Here is a 19555-nt window from a genome sequence, read left to right on the forward strand (position 1 = left end):
CACCAATAGCAAAACCGCAACTGCTGGGGGGTGGTATTTAAGTTAGTACGACCCCATCTGATTGGTCAAATTTAGATAAAGCCAATGCATGAACAAAATGTAATTTATCACCTGCCTGCAATATCGAAATAATGATAATTTGCGATATGCTGAGCAGCCCTAATGACAATTCCAGTCATAATATATATGAATAACACTAAATCAATCATCCACAGCATACAACCATCACAATGTGCAGGCGCTAAATGCTTTATAACAGGTTTGTCAAACTCAATTCCTGGAGGGCCGAAGCCCTGCACAGTTTAGTTCCAACCCTGCTCCAACACACTTACCTGTAGGTTTCAAACAAGCCTGAAGGACTCAATTAGTTTGATCAGGTGTGTTTAATTAGGGTTGGAACTAAACTGCAGAGCTAAGACCCTCCAGGAACTGAGTTTGACACCTGTGCTTTATAAGTTCTGACATCCATACGACCAACTAAGTGTATATTACACAAAAAAACAACACTATCAATGGCCTCTCTCAGTTCATTAATCACAGAGCATTCAGATAAATGTTGTATTACAGGTTTGAAATGTTGTTTTTGAATATGCAAATAGGGAATTATCTAACGAAATAGGCCCTTGTTTAAATACGTTTCGGATGAGGTGATGTTCAAAATTCTTGTTTCATTTTGTAGACTTAAAAATAAGGTGTTTATAGAGAGTTTCTCAAAAAATTGGTTGTCCGTTTACCTTGTAGTGCTTAAGTCAGTTCTGTGCCCACAAAGCAACACAATTATGCGTGTATACTGTGTATATATACAGTTAAAGTCAGAATTAATAGCCCCCTTTGCATTTTTTTCTTCGTTTTTTAAATATTTCCCAAATGATGTCTAACAGAGTAAGAGCATTTTTACAGTATGTCTGATAATATTTTTTCTTCTGGAGAAAGCCTTATTTGTTTTTATTTCGACTAAAATAAAATCAAATTTAAATTTTTTAAACACCATTTTAGGGAGAAAATTATTAGCCCCTTTATGCTACATTTATTCTCGATAGTCCACAGAAAAAAAACATCATTACACATTAGCTTGCCTAATTACCCTAACCTGCCTAGTTAACCTAATTAACCTAGTTAAACCTTTAAATGTCATTTTAAGCTGTATAGAAGTGTCTTAAAAATATCTAGTCAAATATTATTTACTGTCATCATGGCAGAGATATTAAAACTATTATGTTTAGTGGTCTAATAATAATAATAATAATAATTATTATTATTATAATTATATATATATATATATATATATATATATATATATATAATATAATATATACAATATATATATAATTTACATAGTAACACATGCATTAGAAATAAAGATGAACTGAATTGAATATAAATCCTCTACAACGCAATACAGTATTATGCAATCCTAGCCAGAAGATGGCGATGTTACTATGTAAAACATTACGCGCCTGCACACAACAAGCACCCCAAATTACATACTCTCCTAATCATCTTAAATAAATAATTCATAGTATAAAAGTGTGTGAATGTAACCTTGACATACTAAAATTGCAATGTTGTCATTCTGGATTTTTTTTTTATCTATTAATTGACTGGTGTTTATCTGACCAGCTAAGACCAGGCTGGAAATGGCTGGAAACCAGCCTGGAAATGGCCAAAACCCGTCTAAAACTAGGCTGGTCGACCAACTAAAAACAGCCAACCAGCCTAGGCTGGTTTAAGCTGGATTTCTCAGCAGGGTTTTGTCACATTTCACCTATTATTTAGCTAGCAGCTAGCAGTTAGTCGTTTGTCTGTTTTACATACTCGCACACACCTATAGAGAAAAGGTTTTAAACTCAGTTCCTGGAGGGCCGCAGCTCTGCCGTTTAGTTTTAACACTAATTTAACACACCTGATCAAACTAATTGAGTCATTCAGGCTTGTTTGAAACCTACAGGTAAGTGTGATGAAGCAGGGTCTGAACTAAACTGTGCATAGCTGAATGTTTGACACCCCTGCTAGACTGACCACTTAATACACGTGCGTCACTAAAAGGTGTATACATAAAATTGCATTTGACAGTGATTTCTTTTTAAAACACGAGAACTATAAATCATGTTGTCAAAAGTTTGCATTTAGCTGCCCAAATCTATTGGACACATATTATGACTGAACTGCCAATATACTAAAACGTCTCTGCTTTTTGTTGAAGACAATGTGAAACACCTCTTAAATGCACAGAAATACACTCAAATGTGTGTATTTTCTTCCCACTATTGTGAAAGATGCAGAAGCAATTAGAGATTAATAACACTGTGGCGAATCAGCAACTAAGCTGAAGGATAGCGAGTGAGAAGTAAAATAGCCAACAAACTGTACATCACAGTGACTTGTGTTTTCAATTACATCAAGATTTCATCTGCATGGCCAATATAGAGGTAGGCCTACTCAGATGTAAACAATAGTGTGGATTGCAGGGTAATCTACTACTGACTAGGGTTGGGCGATGTCGACCAATTTGGCATCGTAATGTGTAACAAACTTCGCGATGGACAATGACATCGTCATTTTATTGCCTGGACCAGCCTGGTTTTAAAGGGGTTTTGGCCATTTTCAGGCTGGTTTCCAGCCATTTCCAGCCTGGTCTTAGCTGGTCAGGCTGGAAAATGACCAGCCAAATCCAGATAAAACCAGCTTGACCAGCCTGGTTTAAGATGGATATAGCTGGTTTTGGCTGGACTCCCAGGTTGGCTAGGCTGGTCAAGCTGGTTTTAGCTGATCATCTCCCAGCCTGACCAGCTAAGACCAGACTGGAAATGGCTGGAAACCACCCTGGAAGTGGCCAAAACTCCTCTAAAACCAGGTTGGTCGACCAGCTAAAAACAGCCAACCAGCCTAGGCTGGTTTAAGCTGGATTTTTCAGCAGGGTTTCCTTTTTCTGAAAGTCTTGATAACACTAATGTGGAGCTTTTCTTAAATTATTTCAGCAAATAGGATTGTAAATAATGTATTTGATGTACTCGCCCATTCACTGCGCTCTAAGTTTACCAAACTATGACCACTTCCGATTCTGAAAAACACAGAAATGTGAAGAGTCCATTGTTTACGTTCTGCCCTCCAATATGGCCGACCGATATCGCATCACGAAAACACTCCAGCCATTCAGAAAAGCCATCAATATTAGACCTCACACTTTGACCGTCTTGTCTTTCAAGGAGGTGATTTTGAGCAGCAGGCTCTTGGTACTGCGTCTGTATTGCGGCTGCGTGAAGTAAAACAGAATAGGATCCAGTACGCTGTTCATGCTAGCGAACGGACGCGTGCTTTTATACACCACCGACAGCAGGTTTCTCAGCTCACATGGCGCCGTAGGCAGAGACCTCACCAGCAGATACAGCGTTTTAGTCACGTGGAACGGCAAAAAGCTAATGGCGAACACCAACATCACGATGATGATCATCCTAACAGCTTTGTTCTTCTTCTCCGCAGCGGAAACCTCCCGAGCTTCGCCGACCTGCCAAAGAACGCGCGCCATCTTGCAATAAAGCACGATAATTACAAGAAAAGGCACAACGAAGCCTAGAAAGGTCAAAGCGATGCCGTATGGGAAGTATGACGTTGAGCGGGATGGTTCACTTAGGTCGTAGCATACTGTTCGATTGCGTTGGATGCCGGTAGAGGCGAACTCGAATGTTGGAGCGCAAAGAATTGCAACAGCCACCCAAACGCCAGCGCAAACCCACCATGCTAATCTGCGCCCGCCTTGTTTGGGCCATAGTGAAAGCGGATGGCAGATGCCCATGTAGCGCTGGAAACTGATGCAGGTGAGGAAGAAGATGCTTCCGTGCAGGTTGCTGTAGAATTGAAAGCGCACTAGACGGCAGGTGAAGTCGCCGAACGGCCAGTAGTCTTTGCTGGCGTAGTTGTAGATCAGGAGCGGGAGCGAGCAGACGTACAGAAAGTCGGCCACCGCTAGATTGAGCATGTAGATTTTGGTCCTGGTCAGAGCCCGGCGAGAGCCCCAGACACGCAGGATGATGATGAAGTTGAGAGGAAGGCCGAAGATGAAGACCAGGCTGTAGACGGACGGCAGGAGGAAACGCTTGAAGTCTTCTTTGTATGTGCAGGAAGGCAAAGCCATGGTCGAAACATTCAGGGAGTCCATTTTTAGGTGTGCGTCACATTCTGAAAAACAGAAATGTTTACGCATCAGATTTAGTTGTGAATAAGCATATGCACGATTTATAATCTCTAAAAAAAAAAAATTGTTCACCCATTATTTTCAATTCTGTCATCATTTACTTGACCTTGTTTCAACCCTTTATGAGTTTCTTTCTTCTGCTGAGATTTTTTTGATGAAAGCTGGAAACCTGCAAAACATTGACTTCCATTGTATTTGTTTTTCCTACTATGGAAGTCAACGGTTAAACGTTTTTATTCATTCATTTTCCTTCGGCTTAGGGTCTATTTCTGAGGTCGCCCCAGCGAGGTGACTAAAGCGAAGTTTTCCATTTGCTCTCTATTTAATCTCATTGCTGTCTAGGAAAAACACTGATATTCTAAAGATCTCATTAGTGATTCCTGCAGAACTAGACATAAACGGATACCTAAATATGCTGGTAAATTGCTGCGCAACGGAAGATGCAAAAAACCACACATCCATTAAGTGTGCATGCAAACACATTTATATACTCCAAATATAGTCAGTAAAACCAAATTAGAGAGAAAATATAGCCTGTTCAAACTTAGTTAGAGTAAAAACATTCAATAAGGCTGAGAGCTCAAGCAGACATCGAGGGAACAAACAGCATTTGTCAGACTCTCCGGAGCCACAGTTGCAGATTCATTAATTACACTGAAAACGTAAAAGCACGTCTATAATTTTACTGTTGGTTAAAACTGAATGCGAAATCACAAAAAAAGACAGATGGTGCACATAAACATGCAAAGATTTACACAAAGTGACTTAACTCTTCAAATTGACTCCCCTTTCGTTATGTTTGGGGCTGTTTCTGCCCCATTGACTTCCATTATAATGACATTTTTTTAATTGCAGAGCCATGACAGCATATAATCATGCATTCTTGATTGTTGCTGGTTTTTCCTGTTGGGAAGAGGTTAAATGTGTAATTTTTACTGTTAATCATCAGTTGGCAGCATTAACTTTTTAAATAGGCCTTCGCAAAAACAAAAAAAAAGTGTCTGGCTTTTATATGGTGTAAAACAGCAGATTATACTGTGTGTGTGCGTACATACACGTACTATAGTCAAAGAGCTGCTTAAAATTAGCTGCTTATTTTGATTTGACTTATGAAGATAAGTGCGCAAATGTCTCTCAAAAGGTTGCTTTTTTTTTGTACTGTATCTGATGTGTTACGTTCCTACTTAAATCTAGAGGCAAAACACAGCTAGGAACGAACAAATGCAGGAAGAGGGGAGAGTACCGCTTCCAGACCCAGAATCAAAAGTCAAGACCTTCTTAATATTCTGATCACCTTCAGGCAACCGGTGATTTATTGTGTGATCAATTGAAATAATATTTCTTACATTTTAAAGAAACAATACAAAACAAAAATAATACCTCAGGATATGGGGGTCCCAAAATAACAAACAAAACAACCAATAACTAATTTAAGACAAACTAACTTGCCTAACAAAATAAACATTTCCAAAAGGAAGAAAATACATATTACTTCCCTTTCTACCTGCCTGCCCACCAAAACAGGAGAAAAAGGTCTTAAAATAAAACACACCCCACACCTTACTCATACCAGCAACTTATTTCACATTATAAACTAGGGATGGCTGACGTGAAACTGACGTTTCGACACAGTGTCGAGATCATGAAGCGCCAGTGTTTCGAAACGCTGCACAGAAGCATGATTCGAAGCACCCAAGTCACGTGACTAAAGTGTTTCGAAACACTTGGTCACTTGACTAAAGCGATTCAAAGCATTGATCACCTTAGAAGCGTTTCGAGACCTGGCGAATCTTCATTTGGCTGCCAAGGTCAGGCGAATTCTATTTCATATGGCCTAATGGACTGTGCATGTGCACCATGTTATTATGCGTCAAATGACTTTTTGGGTTCGAATCCCGACTTATACAAATACTTCGAAATCATAGTTTAATGTGTTTTTATCATGTTTTTGTTTTGTGTAGCCAAAATATGATACAGCTGCAGTTACGCCATCAATTTAGCATCATTTTTGTAACACTGTAAAACAATAATTTATGTTTTTACAGTACTGTGATAGTTTAGTTTAGGGTTTGGGTAGACGTTAATAAAATACAATAAATGGGAAACTTTATAAATAATATAAATAATTCTTGATAACTTCAGGCCACAGTTTCTGATCTAGCAACAACCCTGTTTTAAGACCAAAACAAGACATATTTATTCACAAATTGTTTATTCGGATATCAGACCAATGTTGAAACAAAACGATTCAAGAGCAAGCATTACCAACTGGTATTAAAGCATTTCAAAATGGCTGTATTAGCCTGGATTCGAACCTACTATCCCTGGACGGCAATCAGACACCTTAACTGCTCCGCTGCATTAATTGAAGACCAGTGTTACAAAGTGGGCTTTAATACCTCAATTTGCTAAACTGTTATGTGCTGCAGCTGTTTCAGTGCAATACATAAAAACTAACCACTAGATGTCACTGTAGAGTGGGGTTTCGAACCGTTTCAAAGCTTCGACACATTTGCTTCGACTGTTTCAGTGTTTCATGAAGCCTCGCTTTGCCCACCACTATTATAAACATGAAACCACTAGCAGCCAGAAGCCCCTGGTACTAGGACTGGAACAGCTCAAGTGAGACATGTCATCTCCCCTCTCCCTTGCCTTCTGGTCGGTTGCAGCCCGTCTTTATAGCTCAGTTGATTAGCTGCGCAGATTAGACTCAGGTGGCATCAATTTGTAAACAAAAGAAATCAGGAAACAGAAAAACTGCAATATAGAAACAAAAATAAAACAGTCGCGGGACGTAACAGATGATCAATAGTAAAAATGTACTTTCCAGCAAGGAAAACCAGCAACAATGAAGAACACATGGTCATTTGCCATCATGGCTTTGCAATAAAAAAGTCGTTTTAATGAAAGTCAATGGGGCAAAAACAACCTCGAACATAACGAAAGGGTAGTCAATTTTAAGTGTATTGTTTAAATTTTTAAAAACTCTCAAAGCATTTTCCCAAAATATGTGTCAAAATCTTATTTATTAATAAAAGCCATTCTATTTGCTGAAACACAGAGAAAGTTATAGCCAAATTAAGACTCAAGTTAAGAGATAAAAACACTCCCAAGTTGTAATACAGTATCATCAAACGAGAAAAATGAAATTATATTTATTTTTGATTAGGGCGGTTCAGCTTATAGCACCTACCGTTGAGGTGGGGATAAATATACTAAAGGCCTCTCCTGATTGGTCAGATTTGGATCAACAACCTATGTAGTACACAAATGCTTGCCACATAAAAACGAATGAAATTTATTGTACTTCCCTGCGATATGGATATTGCATATACAATTATCGCGATAACAATGATATTTCGATATATTGTGCAGCCCTATTTTTGAAATGCTTAGCTTGAACATGATGTTTAGGATATAATGTATTTAAATGACCATGCAATATGAAATAAAGCATACAAAATTGTACATTTTTTAATTCCCATATAGCTTAATATTTACACACAAGGCACAAGTGATCGGTGTCATTTAAGTCTTACTAGTGGCAACAATTTTGGCATATATTGGAACATTATACATGCATACAAAGATTTTTTGTTGTTGTTGGAATACTTGGACAAAGTGACTTTTATGAACATTTTTAATCATTTAAAGTGCTATATTGTCTGGATTGGTGTTGTATATTATGCTACAAAATCTTGTAATAAAACTGTCAGTACATTTTCTGGTCTTAAACAGACTTGTTATTTCTCTCTCTATACGATTTCTTATACATTATATTATTTCATTATACTAGAATGTCATTAAAAACCAGTTTGTTAAACTGAATTGTTGAATTTTAAACATCAAAAGTCCACAGAGCAGAGATCAAGCTTCTATAATACAATTACCTCAAAATACTACATTTAAGACCTGTTAAAGTGGCGCTAATCATGTGACACCCGCTTGCTAAAGACTCAGGAAAGGAAAGTGCAGACATTCCCCTTTTCTCCTTTCAGTTCTCTTTTTGAATGAGCCGATTCATATTAAAATGAAGTGCCTCGTTCTTGCAATCAAAAGCGAAGCATTTACTAGACAAAGCAGACTCCTCAAAGTCTCCATTCACAACGCTTCACATCCGAATCCCAACGTTATTCCCAAGCTTGTCAATGTGTTCATATAACATTTGCACTAGTTTTGAATTATTGATGCACAAAACAGAAGCTGACTTGCAGATTACACCAACACACACTCTTACAATTAATATGATTAATATTGTGAGTTTATGGCATAATAAATAATCTTCATGAACTTATCTGAACTAAACTGTAAAAAATATCTGTAAATGAGCAGTTTTCTGTATTTTGTGATTCATGTTTTTATTTTTCCCCATTTATTTATGCTTTTAAATTGCACTATGGGAGCTTGATCTCCCTTCCAACAACTTTAAACCTCAGAAGGTTAAAAAAAGTGACTTTGATGAACATTTGTAATAGTTTAAGTGCTATAGTGTTTGGGTTGGTGTTGTATACTATGCTGCAAAAACCCTTATAATAAACTGCCAGCACATTTTCTCCTATTTTACAGACTTTTTCCTCTATATATTATTATTTCCTATTGATTATATTTTATCAAACTACTAAAATGTCAATAAAAGTCCCTTTGTTAAACTGAGTTTGAGTTTAAGTTTAAACTTTATTGTCTGTTCTGCTTGGCACAGAAAGGAAATTTGTCTTTAACACTGGATTTAAGACAACAATTGCATACAACAATCACACAATAACAACACTCATCAAGACAACAACATAAGTTAAAAGTTTAAAAACCAAATTAGCCCCATACAAACTACTGCAGATCATTGGCAACATTCACTTCAAACAGTGATCCGATTTAAAGCAACAACTGCCATTGGGATAAATGACTTTTCATAAGCATTTCTTCGTGCTTTACGAAGTCTAAACCTGCATCCTGATGGTAACAATTCAAATGCTGAGTGAAGGGGATGTGTATTATCTTTACAAATCGCAGCTGCTGTTTTTTTCCATAAGGGAGTCAAATAAAATCTGCAGTGAAAGTTGATTGTGACCAGTTATCTTATTTGCTTGATTGACAATTTGCGATCATTTCTTCTTTTGTTTAAATGTTGTGTTACCAAACCATGAAACAATATTATATAAGGACACTCTCCATCAATGATCTATATGGCATGTTTAAATTCCGTGTACTAACATTAAAACATCTTAACTTGCGAAGGATTTCCCAGAGATGGGTTGCGGCTGGAAGGGCATCCGCTGTGTAAAAACTTGCTGGATAAGTTGGCGGTTCATTCCGCTGTGGCGACCCCAGATTAATAAAGGGACTAAGCCGACAAGAAAATGAATGAATGAATAAACTTGCGAAGGAGACAGAGGCGCTGACTTGCCTTCTTTAGTTTATTGTCAATAATTGTGCCTAAATACTTAAAATTTGAGACCTGCTTTACTATTTGTCCATTTATGATGACTGGTTTATAAAGTCTAGTATCTTCTGCTCTTGTTTGACTCCCCAGACATAACTCTTTTGCCAAACTGTAGCATTTTTAACATCAAAAGTAGACAAAGCAGAGATCAATGTGCAATAATGCAATTCCCAACCATAAATAAATTACAAAATAAGAAAAATTTTAATTAACAGATTTTTATTTTTATTTTTTTACAGTGTACGTGCAATTACTAAAGCACAAAACACTAAAAAACTTTCTTGGATGGTTAGTTCTTCTCTTTCATGACCAATTCTTACGTCATTTTCAAGAAGTGTTGTGCAATAGACACGAGACATTGAGTTTCACAAGAGCGTCTCTTTGTCTAGTCTCCGGCCAGCACCTGCAAGTGTTAGCAGATGCCTTTAAACCAGTGGGATCTGATTGCACACCCTGAAAAAAAGATGATTCATTGGATTTACTACTTCTTGGATTTGGATTTTGGATTAACTACTATTTATTGCTATTTACTACTATTTCTTAATGGTAAGTGGTTGCAAACACTTTATATGGGTTGAATTTAAACAAACAAATTAAGTTGAATAACTAATAAATTAAATTTGTTTATCTAAATTCAGCCCATATTATTTGTTTGCAACTAAATAACTTAAAAAAAATCAAGTAAATCAAATGAATTTTTTTCATCCTGGCTTGAGTCACTGATTCCCCTGATCTGTAATCATTAGTCTATCCCACCTCAGGTCATCCCAGTGATCTGCATCAGGATTCTTCATTTATCTCACAGGCAGCTGGAATGAAAGGATTCGTCCAGACAGGTTCAGAAACCCAGACCTGACTATGTTGAAAACTAGCTAAAACTGAGCTAAACACTGAGTTTTGCAACATTTCAGACTAGCTGACATGTTTTAGTATGCATTTACGTTTTGTAAAGTGCATATCAGTATTAGATCATTAATTTATATTGTAGACTCAAAAAATGACGTTTGCCTTTTGTTCAAACTACTTATTTAACATGAACTGAAACAACTCAGTTCCTGAGTTTGTTTGGGACAACTTAATTGTTTTATGTTCAATCCACTTCGAATCAAATCGATTGTGTGGAACCCAGCATGGTTTACAGTGTACTACTACACTGTATACATCTCATTGATGATCGATAAATTCAATACTGCAGTTCCTTCAATTGCTGCATCCCAATTTGCTAACATATACTATACATAGTCATATACAAATATATATATACATACCGCATGCATGTATGTATGTATATATATAAAAAAAAATAATAATAATAAAATAATAATATATATATATATATATATATATATATATATATATATATATATATATATATATATATATATATATATATATATATATATATATATATATATATATATATTTTTTTTTTTTTTTTTTTGTTTAAGAATCAATCAAACAACTTTAGCCAAGACTCACAACTTAACTGTTGGTCTCATGTGTCTGCCATGTTTGTAGTGGTATGTAATTGCTATAGCATGCTGTTTGTTGTTTCTATGTTATTTCTTATTGAGCTAAAAGGCAAACTTGTGCATTTAAAGATCATCTTAGAGCAAATCTCTAACCCAAAAGTAACAAAATAATAGATCTACTAATAAGAAACTCCAAAAAATGTTAAAGAGCATAAACACAAGCAGCGTCTGGGCAAGAGTCATTCTTCAGCTCTGTCCTGGGGTTATTTCAGATCTTGCATGAAGTCACAGTCTTCAAAAATAGACAGTTCAGGAATGCAGTCGGAGCTCGTCATATTTACAGTAGATAGTGGCTTGCATTTTCACTGCATTACTGTAACAATGTTGACTGAGATGGTGGATAGTAATGGACTGGAACGGACAGGGAGTGGTGCTTGCGGCTGTTGATTTAAGCAAACAGAGATGGCTGTCAGCTGTCGGATGGATGGATCCATGTACTCGACCTGCCAGAGATCCCAATCAGGACTCATTTGAGTTGTCAGTGTTATATATGAGGTTCTGTTTACATATTCGTACTTGGATTTTAGTCTTGTTTCTAGTCCAAATATCTGAAAATTCTTAAATCAAGAAGCATTTTCTTGACTACGGGGTAAGAAAAATTAACAGGAATACAATTGGAATAAGTGCATCCGGAAAGTATTCATAGTGCTTCACCTTTTCCACATTTTTTTATGTTACAGCCTTAATCCAAAATGGATTAAATTCATTTATTTCCTCAAAATTCTACACCCAATACCCCATAATACGGAGACCCAAAAGGGACTAAGTGGAGGAGAAAAAAATTGGCTGGGTGAAAAAAAAATAAAAACATGGATAGGAGGGGAAAAAAAAAAGGGGGTGAAAGAAAAAAATGGGAGGAAAATATATATTTTTACGTTTTTGCGTTCTCCCGCAAAGTTTTGCGTTATCTCGCAAAGATGTTTTGCGTTCTCTCGCAAAACTATTTCTCCACAAACATTTCCTGTTCACTTTACTCATGAGGGTTCATGTAAACCCTCCCGTTTTTGCCGAAATTTTCCTGTATTTTACAATTCTATCCCACTTTCTTTACATTAAAGATGTGCGTCGATTGCCGCCTTTCATATGCAACCTCTGAACCAGTAAATGCATGTATAAGCGCAGACTGACAAGCGCGCTCCGTACAATAAACTACGCAACGCAAAAACTTGAAACTATATATTTTCCTTCCACCCATTTTTTTTCTTTCGCCCATTTTTTTTTTTTCTCCTATCCATTTTTTTTTCACCCAGCCAATTTTTTTCTCCTCCACTACGTCCCTTTCGGGTCTCCGTACCATAATGACAATGCGAAAAAAGATTTTTTTAGTTGCAAATTTATTAAAAATAATAAACCTGAAAAATCACATGTACATCAGTATTCACAGCCTTTGCTCAATACTTTGTTGATGCAACTGTGGCAGCAGTTACAGCCTCAAGTCTTTTTGAATATGAAGCCAGAAGCTTGGCACACCTGTCTTTGAGAATTGTTGCCCATTCCTCTTTGCAGTACCTCTCAAGCTCTATCAGGTTCGATGGGATGTGAGGGTGTACAGCTATTTTCAGATCTTTCCAGAGATGTTCAATAGGATTTAGGTCTGGGTTCTGGCTGGGCCCCTCAAGGACATTCACCGAGTTGTAGTGAAGCCACTCTATTGATATTTTGGCGGTGTGCTTTGGGTCATTGTCCTGCTTGAAGATGAACCGTCGCCCCAGTCTGAGGTCAAGAGCACTCTAAAGCAGGTTTTTATTCAGGATGTCTCTGTACATTGCTGCATTCATCTTTCCCTCTATCCTGACTAGTCATCCAGTTCCTGCTGCTGAAAAAGATCACCACAGCATGATCCTGCCACCAACATGCTTCACTGTAGGGATGGTGTTAGCCTAGTGATAAGCGGTGCCTGGTTTTCTCCAAACGTAAAGTCTGGCATTCACTCCAAAGAGGTCAATTTGAGTCTCATCAGACCAGAGAATTTAGCTTCTTACGTTCTGAGAGTCTTTCAGATGCCTTTTGGCAAATTCCAGATGGGGAGTGGCTTCAGTCTGGCCACTCTGCCATACAGGCCTGATTGGTGGATTGCTCCACAGATGGTTGTCCTTCTGTAAGGTTTTCCTCTCTCCACAGAAGAACGCTGGAGCTCAGACAGAGTGACCATCGGGTTATTGATCACCTCCCTGACTAAGGCCCCTCTCCCCGATCACTCAGCTAAGATGGCCGGCCTGCTCTAAGAAGAGTCCTGGTGGTTCCAAACATTTTCCACTTACGAATGATGGAGGCTGCTGTGCTTAATGGAACATTCAGAGCAGCAGAAATTTTTCTGTAACCTTCCCCAGCCTTGTGCCTCAAGACAATCCTGTTTCGGAGTTCTACAGAAAATTCCTTTGGTCTCATGCCCGGTTTGTGCATTGACATGCCCCATCAACCCTGGGACCTTATGTAGACAGGTGTATGCCTTTTCAAATCATCAAAAAAAAAAAAAAAAAAAAAAAAAAACTAATACTACTAATACTTCCCTTCTTAGACTTTACAGACCTGAATCTTGCCTATAGCACTTATTCATTGTTGCTCTTGGTTGTGTAAATTGCTTCCTTGTCCTCATTTGTAAGTCGCTTTGGATAAAAGCGTCTGCTAAATGACTAAATGTAAATGTCCAAACAACTCAATTTACCATAGTTGAACTCTGATTAAGCTGCTGAAACATCTCAAGAATGATCAGAGGAAACAGAATGTACCTGAGCTCAATTTAGAGTTTCACAGTAAAGGCTGTGAATCCTGATGTACATGTGATTTTTCATTTTTTTAATTTTTAATAAATTTGCAACAATTAAAAAAAATTATTTTATTCACATTGTCATTATGGCATATTGTGTGTAGAATGTTGAGGAAATAAATGAATTTAATCCATTTAGGAATAAGGCTGTAACATAAAAAAATGTGGAACAACTGAAGCGCTATGAATACTTTCCGGATGCACTGTATTGTGCAGCCTTAGTTTCAGCACATGGAATGATTTTTGCTGACAAATCTTATTTTGACACATATTTTGGGAAAATGCTTTGAAACTTTTCTAAAATTCAACAATACACTCTGGGAAAATTGTCTACCCTTTGATTCTGTTTAGGGATGTTTTTGCCCCATTGACTGCCATTATAATGACATTTTGATTGCAGTCTTGACACCATATAATCATCCATTTTTAATTGTTGCTGTTTTTTCTTTTAGAATGAAGTAAAATTGGTAATTTTACTGTTGATCAGTTACAGTGCAATATATATATATATATATATATATATATATATATATATATATATATATATATATATATATATATATATATATATATATATATATATATTCTGGATTTTATATTAAATATAGCGTGGGCTTGAGTGTGTAAGAGAGACCTTTGCACACTTATGTTGATATGTCGGAGAAAATCAAAACAAGCCCCTCAGTTCTCAGAACACAGTAAACACAGTAAGTGCATTTCTATGTTTAATCTGCTGTTTTACTCTATAGAACTCCATATAAAATGGCAGAGGCTTTTTTTTTTTTGCACAGACCTATCTAAAGGCTTAATGCTGCTAACTAAGGATCAACAGTAAAAATGACATGTTTGACCTCATCCCAACAGGGAAAACAAGCAACAATCAAGAATGCATGATTATATGCTGTCATGGCTTTGCAATCAAAAATGTCACTATAATGGAAGTCAATGAAGCAAGAACAGCCCAAACATAACAAAAGTGTAGTCAATTTGAACAGTACACAAGGGTTAAAAAAAGACAATATGTTTTGTTTGTCTAAAAAAATTCTTCTTGATTTAGGAATTTTGAGATTTTTGGACTAGAAACAAGACAAAATATCTAAGCATTAAAAGCATTTGCAGTGTACATGCGAGCACATGTATTTCCTGTGACAACATCTCCAGGGCGGTGACAGAATGACCAGCTAGCAGCAACCTGAGACCGCAAGAGTCCTAATATAGTCGTTCCCTCACATTACAAGCATTTACACTGATTTCAGGCAGATTTCTGACAGATAGTGTGAAAGAAAGACGGCATTATGGGTTTATTTACATGGGATTTAATCCTTCCCCACACAGCCTTTTCCACACCTTTTTTTCTGGGAAATTTCTCATGAGCAGATTTGCTGTGCAATCGAAACAATGTTGCATGTTGATTAATGGAAACATGTCAGTTCATGACACGCTAATTGTAATCAAATCTGCAGCATCATTACAACAGCGGTTAATACAAGGCAATAAAATCACCCTGGTTATACAACATATACAAGTGACCAGTGTTTACAATAGGGCTGCATGATATTGAATATATTGAATATATATATATATATATATATATATATATATATATATATATATATATATATATATATATATATATATATATATATATATATATATATACAAAAACAAGCCCCTTTGATTGTTTGACTGTTCAATTTCTGTATTTGAATAGGGTTAGACTATATATATATATATATATATATATATATATATATATATATATATATATATATATATATATATATATATATAAAAAAAATATATATATATATATATATATATATATATATAAAAAATCTATATAAATATATATAAAAAATCTATATAAATATATATATATATATATATATATATATATATATATATATATATATATATATATATATATATATATATATATATATATATATATATATATATATACACACACACACACACACACACACACAGTTGAAGTCAGAATTATTAGCCCCCCTGAATTATTAGACCGCTTGTTTATTTTTTCCCCAATTTCTGTTTAACGGATAGAAGATTTTGCCAACACATTTTAACTCATTTCTAATAACTGATTTATTTGATCTTTGCCATGATGAAAGTAAATAATATTTGAGTAGATATTTTTCAAGACACTTCTATACAGCTTAAAGTGACATTTAAAGACTTAACTTGGTAAATTAGGTTAACTTGGCAGGTTAGGGTAATTAGGCAAGTTATTTTATAACAGTGGTTTGTTCTGTAGATTATGGAGAAAGAATATAGCTTAAAGTGCATGATTCAACAATTGTTTTTAGAGTGACTCAAATATCATTACGTAATACATTACTTACTCCTTACTTAAGTGTAACATTATCTGATTGTGAAAAATATATATTTTCATTTTTTTAAATAAAAACTGAATTACAAAAAAAGAAGCGTAACATTATTAAGTAACTCACATTACTCATTAAGTGTCAGAGTGTGACCATTAAAATAGAAGCAGATACCAGCAAGAGGGTCTGTAACCCTGCAAACATTTATCATGCTTGTCAGGTGCAAAAATAGACTAGAGCATGGGTTTGCTTACATGAAAAATCAAGTGGTGACATTTCCATACAGCAATATTACATCTAGCACAACAAACAAATGCATTCATGAGGCGGACTAGGGCTGCACAATATATCGTTTGAACTTTGATTTCGCAATGTGTGCAAAGGCAATTGACACATGATCGCAGGATTATTTATTAAAGATTAAAAAATAAAGATATTTATTGATAATATTATTGTAAAATAATTTGTTAGGGTAATTAGGCAAGTTATTGTATAACGATGGTTTGTTCTGTAGACAATCGAAAAAATATATATAGCTTAAAGGGGCTCATCATTTTGACCTTAAAATGGTGTTTAAAAAAATTTAAACTGCTTTTATTCTTGCCAAAATAAAACAAATAAGACTTTCTCAAGAAGAAAAAACATTATCAGACATACTGTGAAAATTTCCTTGCTCTGTTATCATTTGGGAAATATTAAAAAAAAGAAAAAAAATTCAAAGGACTTCAGCTGTATATGTATATTGGACATTATTTTCAATTTCTGTGAATACTGTTAGACCCTCCAGAAAACATTAAGCACTATATATTTAACTTTTATTTTTGTTGTATTTATATATGCTTGTAATTTATTATTATCTATGCAAATGCACTGCATAGAACAAGACTTTAGTCGTACATTGCTTTTATTTTTAATCTACTTCTAATATTTAGCTTATAAAAACCTTGGCACCACTAATTGTCATTGCTATAAATCAAAGGGCTCAAAAAATAAATACTAAAAGTAGGCTAGAGCATATTACGGTCTGGATCAACAACCTATTGGAATGTTTTCTTTTAAACACCCAACTCAGGCCCACAGCATGACGTTATTTCCCCTAAAGAGACATCTGTGTCTGTCCGCGCGCATGAAAGAAACGGAGATCAACAGAAGCCTGCACTGAAGCATCACTAACTTACTGGAATCTGCAGTGCAAACTGACATACAGTGGAATCCTGCAGTATCATACAGTATTTCCACTGAAGTGTTTATACACATGTTAAACCATGATACTGCATGCACAATATACTGCATTGCTTTACTAATATTAGTAGACAAAATTATTGATATTAATAGATTTGTAGGACTCTAAAGAAACTGTGAATCAATCAGCTAATTAAAAATGCAAAAAAATTTAATTATAAAATGATTTTATAAGACATTTTTGCTTTTAATAATGCTTTTTCTTTTTTAATAAAATTTTTTTTATCTCTCAATCAAATCTGATTTATGAATATAAAATATTTTAATTATTATTATGGGTCATCATATATCTTGCATTTATTTTACAGTTTCTTTAATGTTTATTATGTTTATCTTATCTTGCATTTATTTTAAGCACTACATTTTGTATTTTGATAGATAACCGAACAGAATACACATCTAGAACAAAATTCTATGTTAATTATCATTATTTCAAAACCCCATGCTAAACACCTGATAAATAAACAAGTCCTCAGTTCAATTCAATATCTAATTTAAATGCTTTAAAGACTGACTGTAAAATGATTTCACAAAATTATTATATATATATATATATATATATATATATATATATATATATATATATATATATATATATATATATACATATATTCCTGTTTAAATTTGATTTTAAACTGTGATTTAAAATTTGATTTTAAGTGACTCAGTTGCTTCCAAAATTGACTGTAAAATGACTTTACAAACCAGTTTTGCAAGAAATGTTTTTATTTTTAATTAATTAATTAATTAATTAATTTAGATATATCTGTTTTAACTCTATTTTTAACTCACAATCAAAATCTGAATTATGAATATAAAACATTTTAATGATAATTATTATGGGTTCTCTAAATTATGAGTTATTACATTTAATCATGTTTTAATTAAAAGCTGTGTATTATGTTACATTTATTTTTAGCAAAAATTACGACTGATAACACATCTAGAAATATATATAGAAAATGACTTAGATGACTAAATTTTATATATTAAATGGCAATTATTGTTATTATTTTTTTCTAAACCCCATGCTAAACGCCTCATAAATAAACAAGTGCTCATTTCAATTCAATATCTATTAAATTGATTCAATTTCTAAATTTAGCACTGATTTTAAAATTATTAATTTAAATAACTATGACAGATAGCACAACTACAACAACATTTGGATGACTAAATTGTATATATTAAAGGCAATAATTGTTATTCTTTTTTCTATCCCCCATACTAAACGCCTGATGAAAAACAAGTGCTCGTTTCACTTCAGTATATCCACCAAAGGGATTTAAATGCTTCCAAAAACTTACCTCTGCATCCAAAATGTAGTTATTTCCCTCTTTAAAAACTCTGTCAGCGAAATGAAAGTGAATTTCCCCGAGTCTCCTCAGTAAGACGAGGAAAACAGAAGTAGTGAGTTACTTCACAGCCCTCTGCTTTTGTAGACTTCTTTCGTCATCGACACCCTGCACCGTGCACACGCCCACGCCTCATTAATATGCAGCGCACAACAAGAAGGGATACAGCGAATTATTTATATTATTTATTTAAATTGTTCATTAATTGTAATTTATTAACGTCTACTCCTAGCCCACACTTTAAACCCAATCCTTACAGTAATGTAAAAATATTGTTGAGTTGTTGTTGTACATTGTTGTACAAAAATTATGTTTTTTTATTGGTGTGGCGCATCCACAGCTGTATCCCATCGAGACTTTAGCGTTAATTAATCATTATTTATATTTTGACATGTTTACAGAAAATCTTTTGCTATTTTAAACTTAACTCAATGTTATTTATGTGTATTCTTTCCACAGTTATGCTTTGGTAATTAAGCAAAATACACAAAAAACCTCTGAAGATTTCTGCAAACAAATACATGTGCAACATTTACGTAAACACTCACCGTCCACTTTATTAGGTACACCTGTCCAACTGCTCCTCATATGTCTAATCAGCCAATCACATGGAGCGACTCAATGCATTTAGGCATAAAGACATGGTTAAGATGATCTGCTGCAGTTCAACCCGAGCTTCAGA

At 34.8% G+C, this 19555-nt stretch overlaps 1 protein-coding gene across 2 annotated transcripts; it reads right to left on the reverse strand.

Moving 5' to 3' along the window:
- Positions 1-1184: 1184 nt before the first annotated feature.
- On the reverse strand, positions 1185-18927 carry p2ry6 (pyrimidinergic receptor P2Y6). 2 transcript variants are annotated; one of them, XR_015514605.1, is made up of 3 exons: positions 18826-18927; positions 2758-4176; positions 1589-2695 (listed from the first exon to the last, which is right to left on the reverse strand). XR_015514605.1 is itself a non-coding variant. In XM_087292943.1 (2 exons), exon 2 carries the CDS (start codon positions 4154-4156, stop codon positions 3179-3181), a length of 978 nt encoding a protein of 325 aa, XP_087149069.1. In that variant the 5' UTR covers positions 4157-4176; positions 18826-18927; the 3' UTR covers positions 1185-3178. The 2 variants fall into 2 exon arrangements, 1 of the variants encoding a protein (XP_087149069.1); XM_087292943.1 differs by having other exon boundaries at positions 1185-4176.
- Between the last annotated feature and the right edge of the window lie 628 nt (positions 18928-19555).

This window comes from Danio rerio, chromosome 18 (assembly GCF_052040795.2).
Source record: "Danio rerio strain M-AB ecotype USA chromosome 18, GRCz13ab, whole genome shotgun sequence".
Lineage (NCBI taxonomy): Eukaryota > Metazoa > Chordata > Actinopteri > Cypriniformes > Danionidae > Danio > Danio rerio.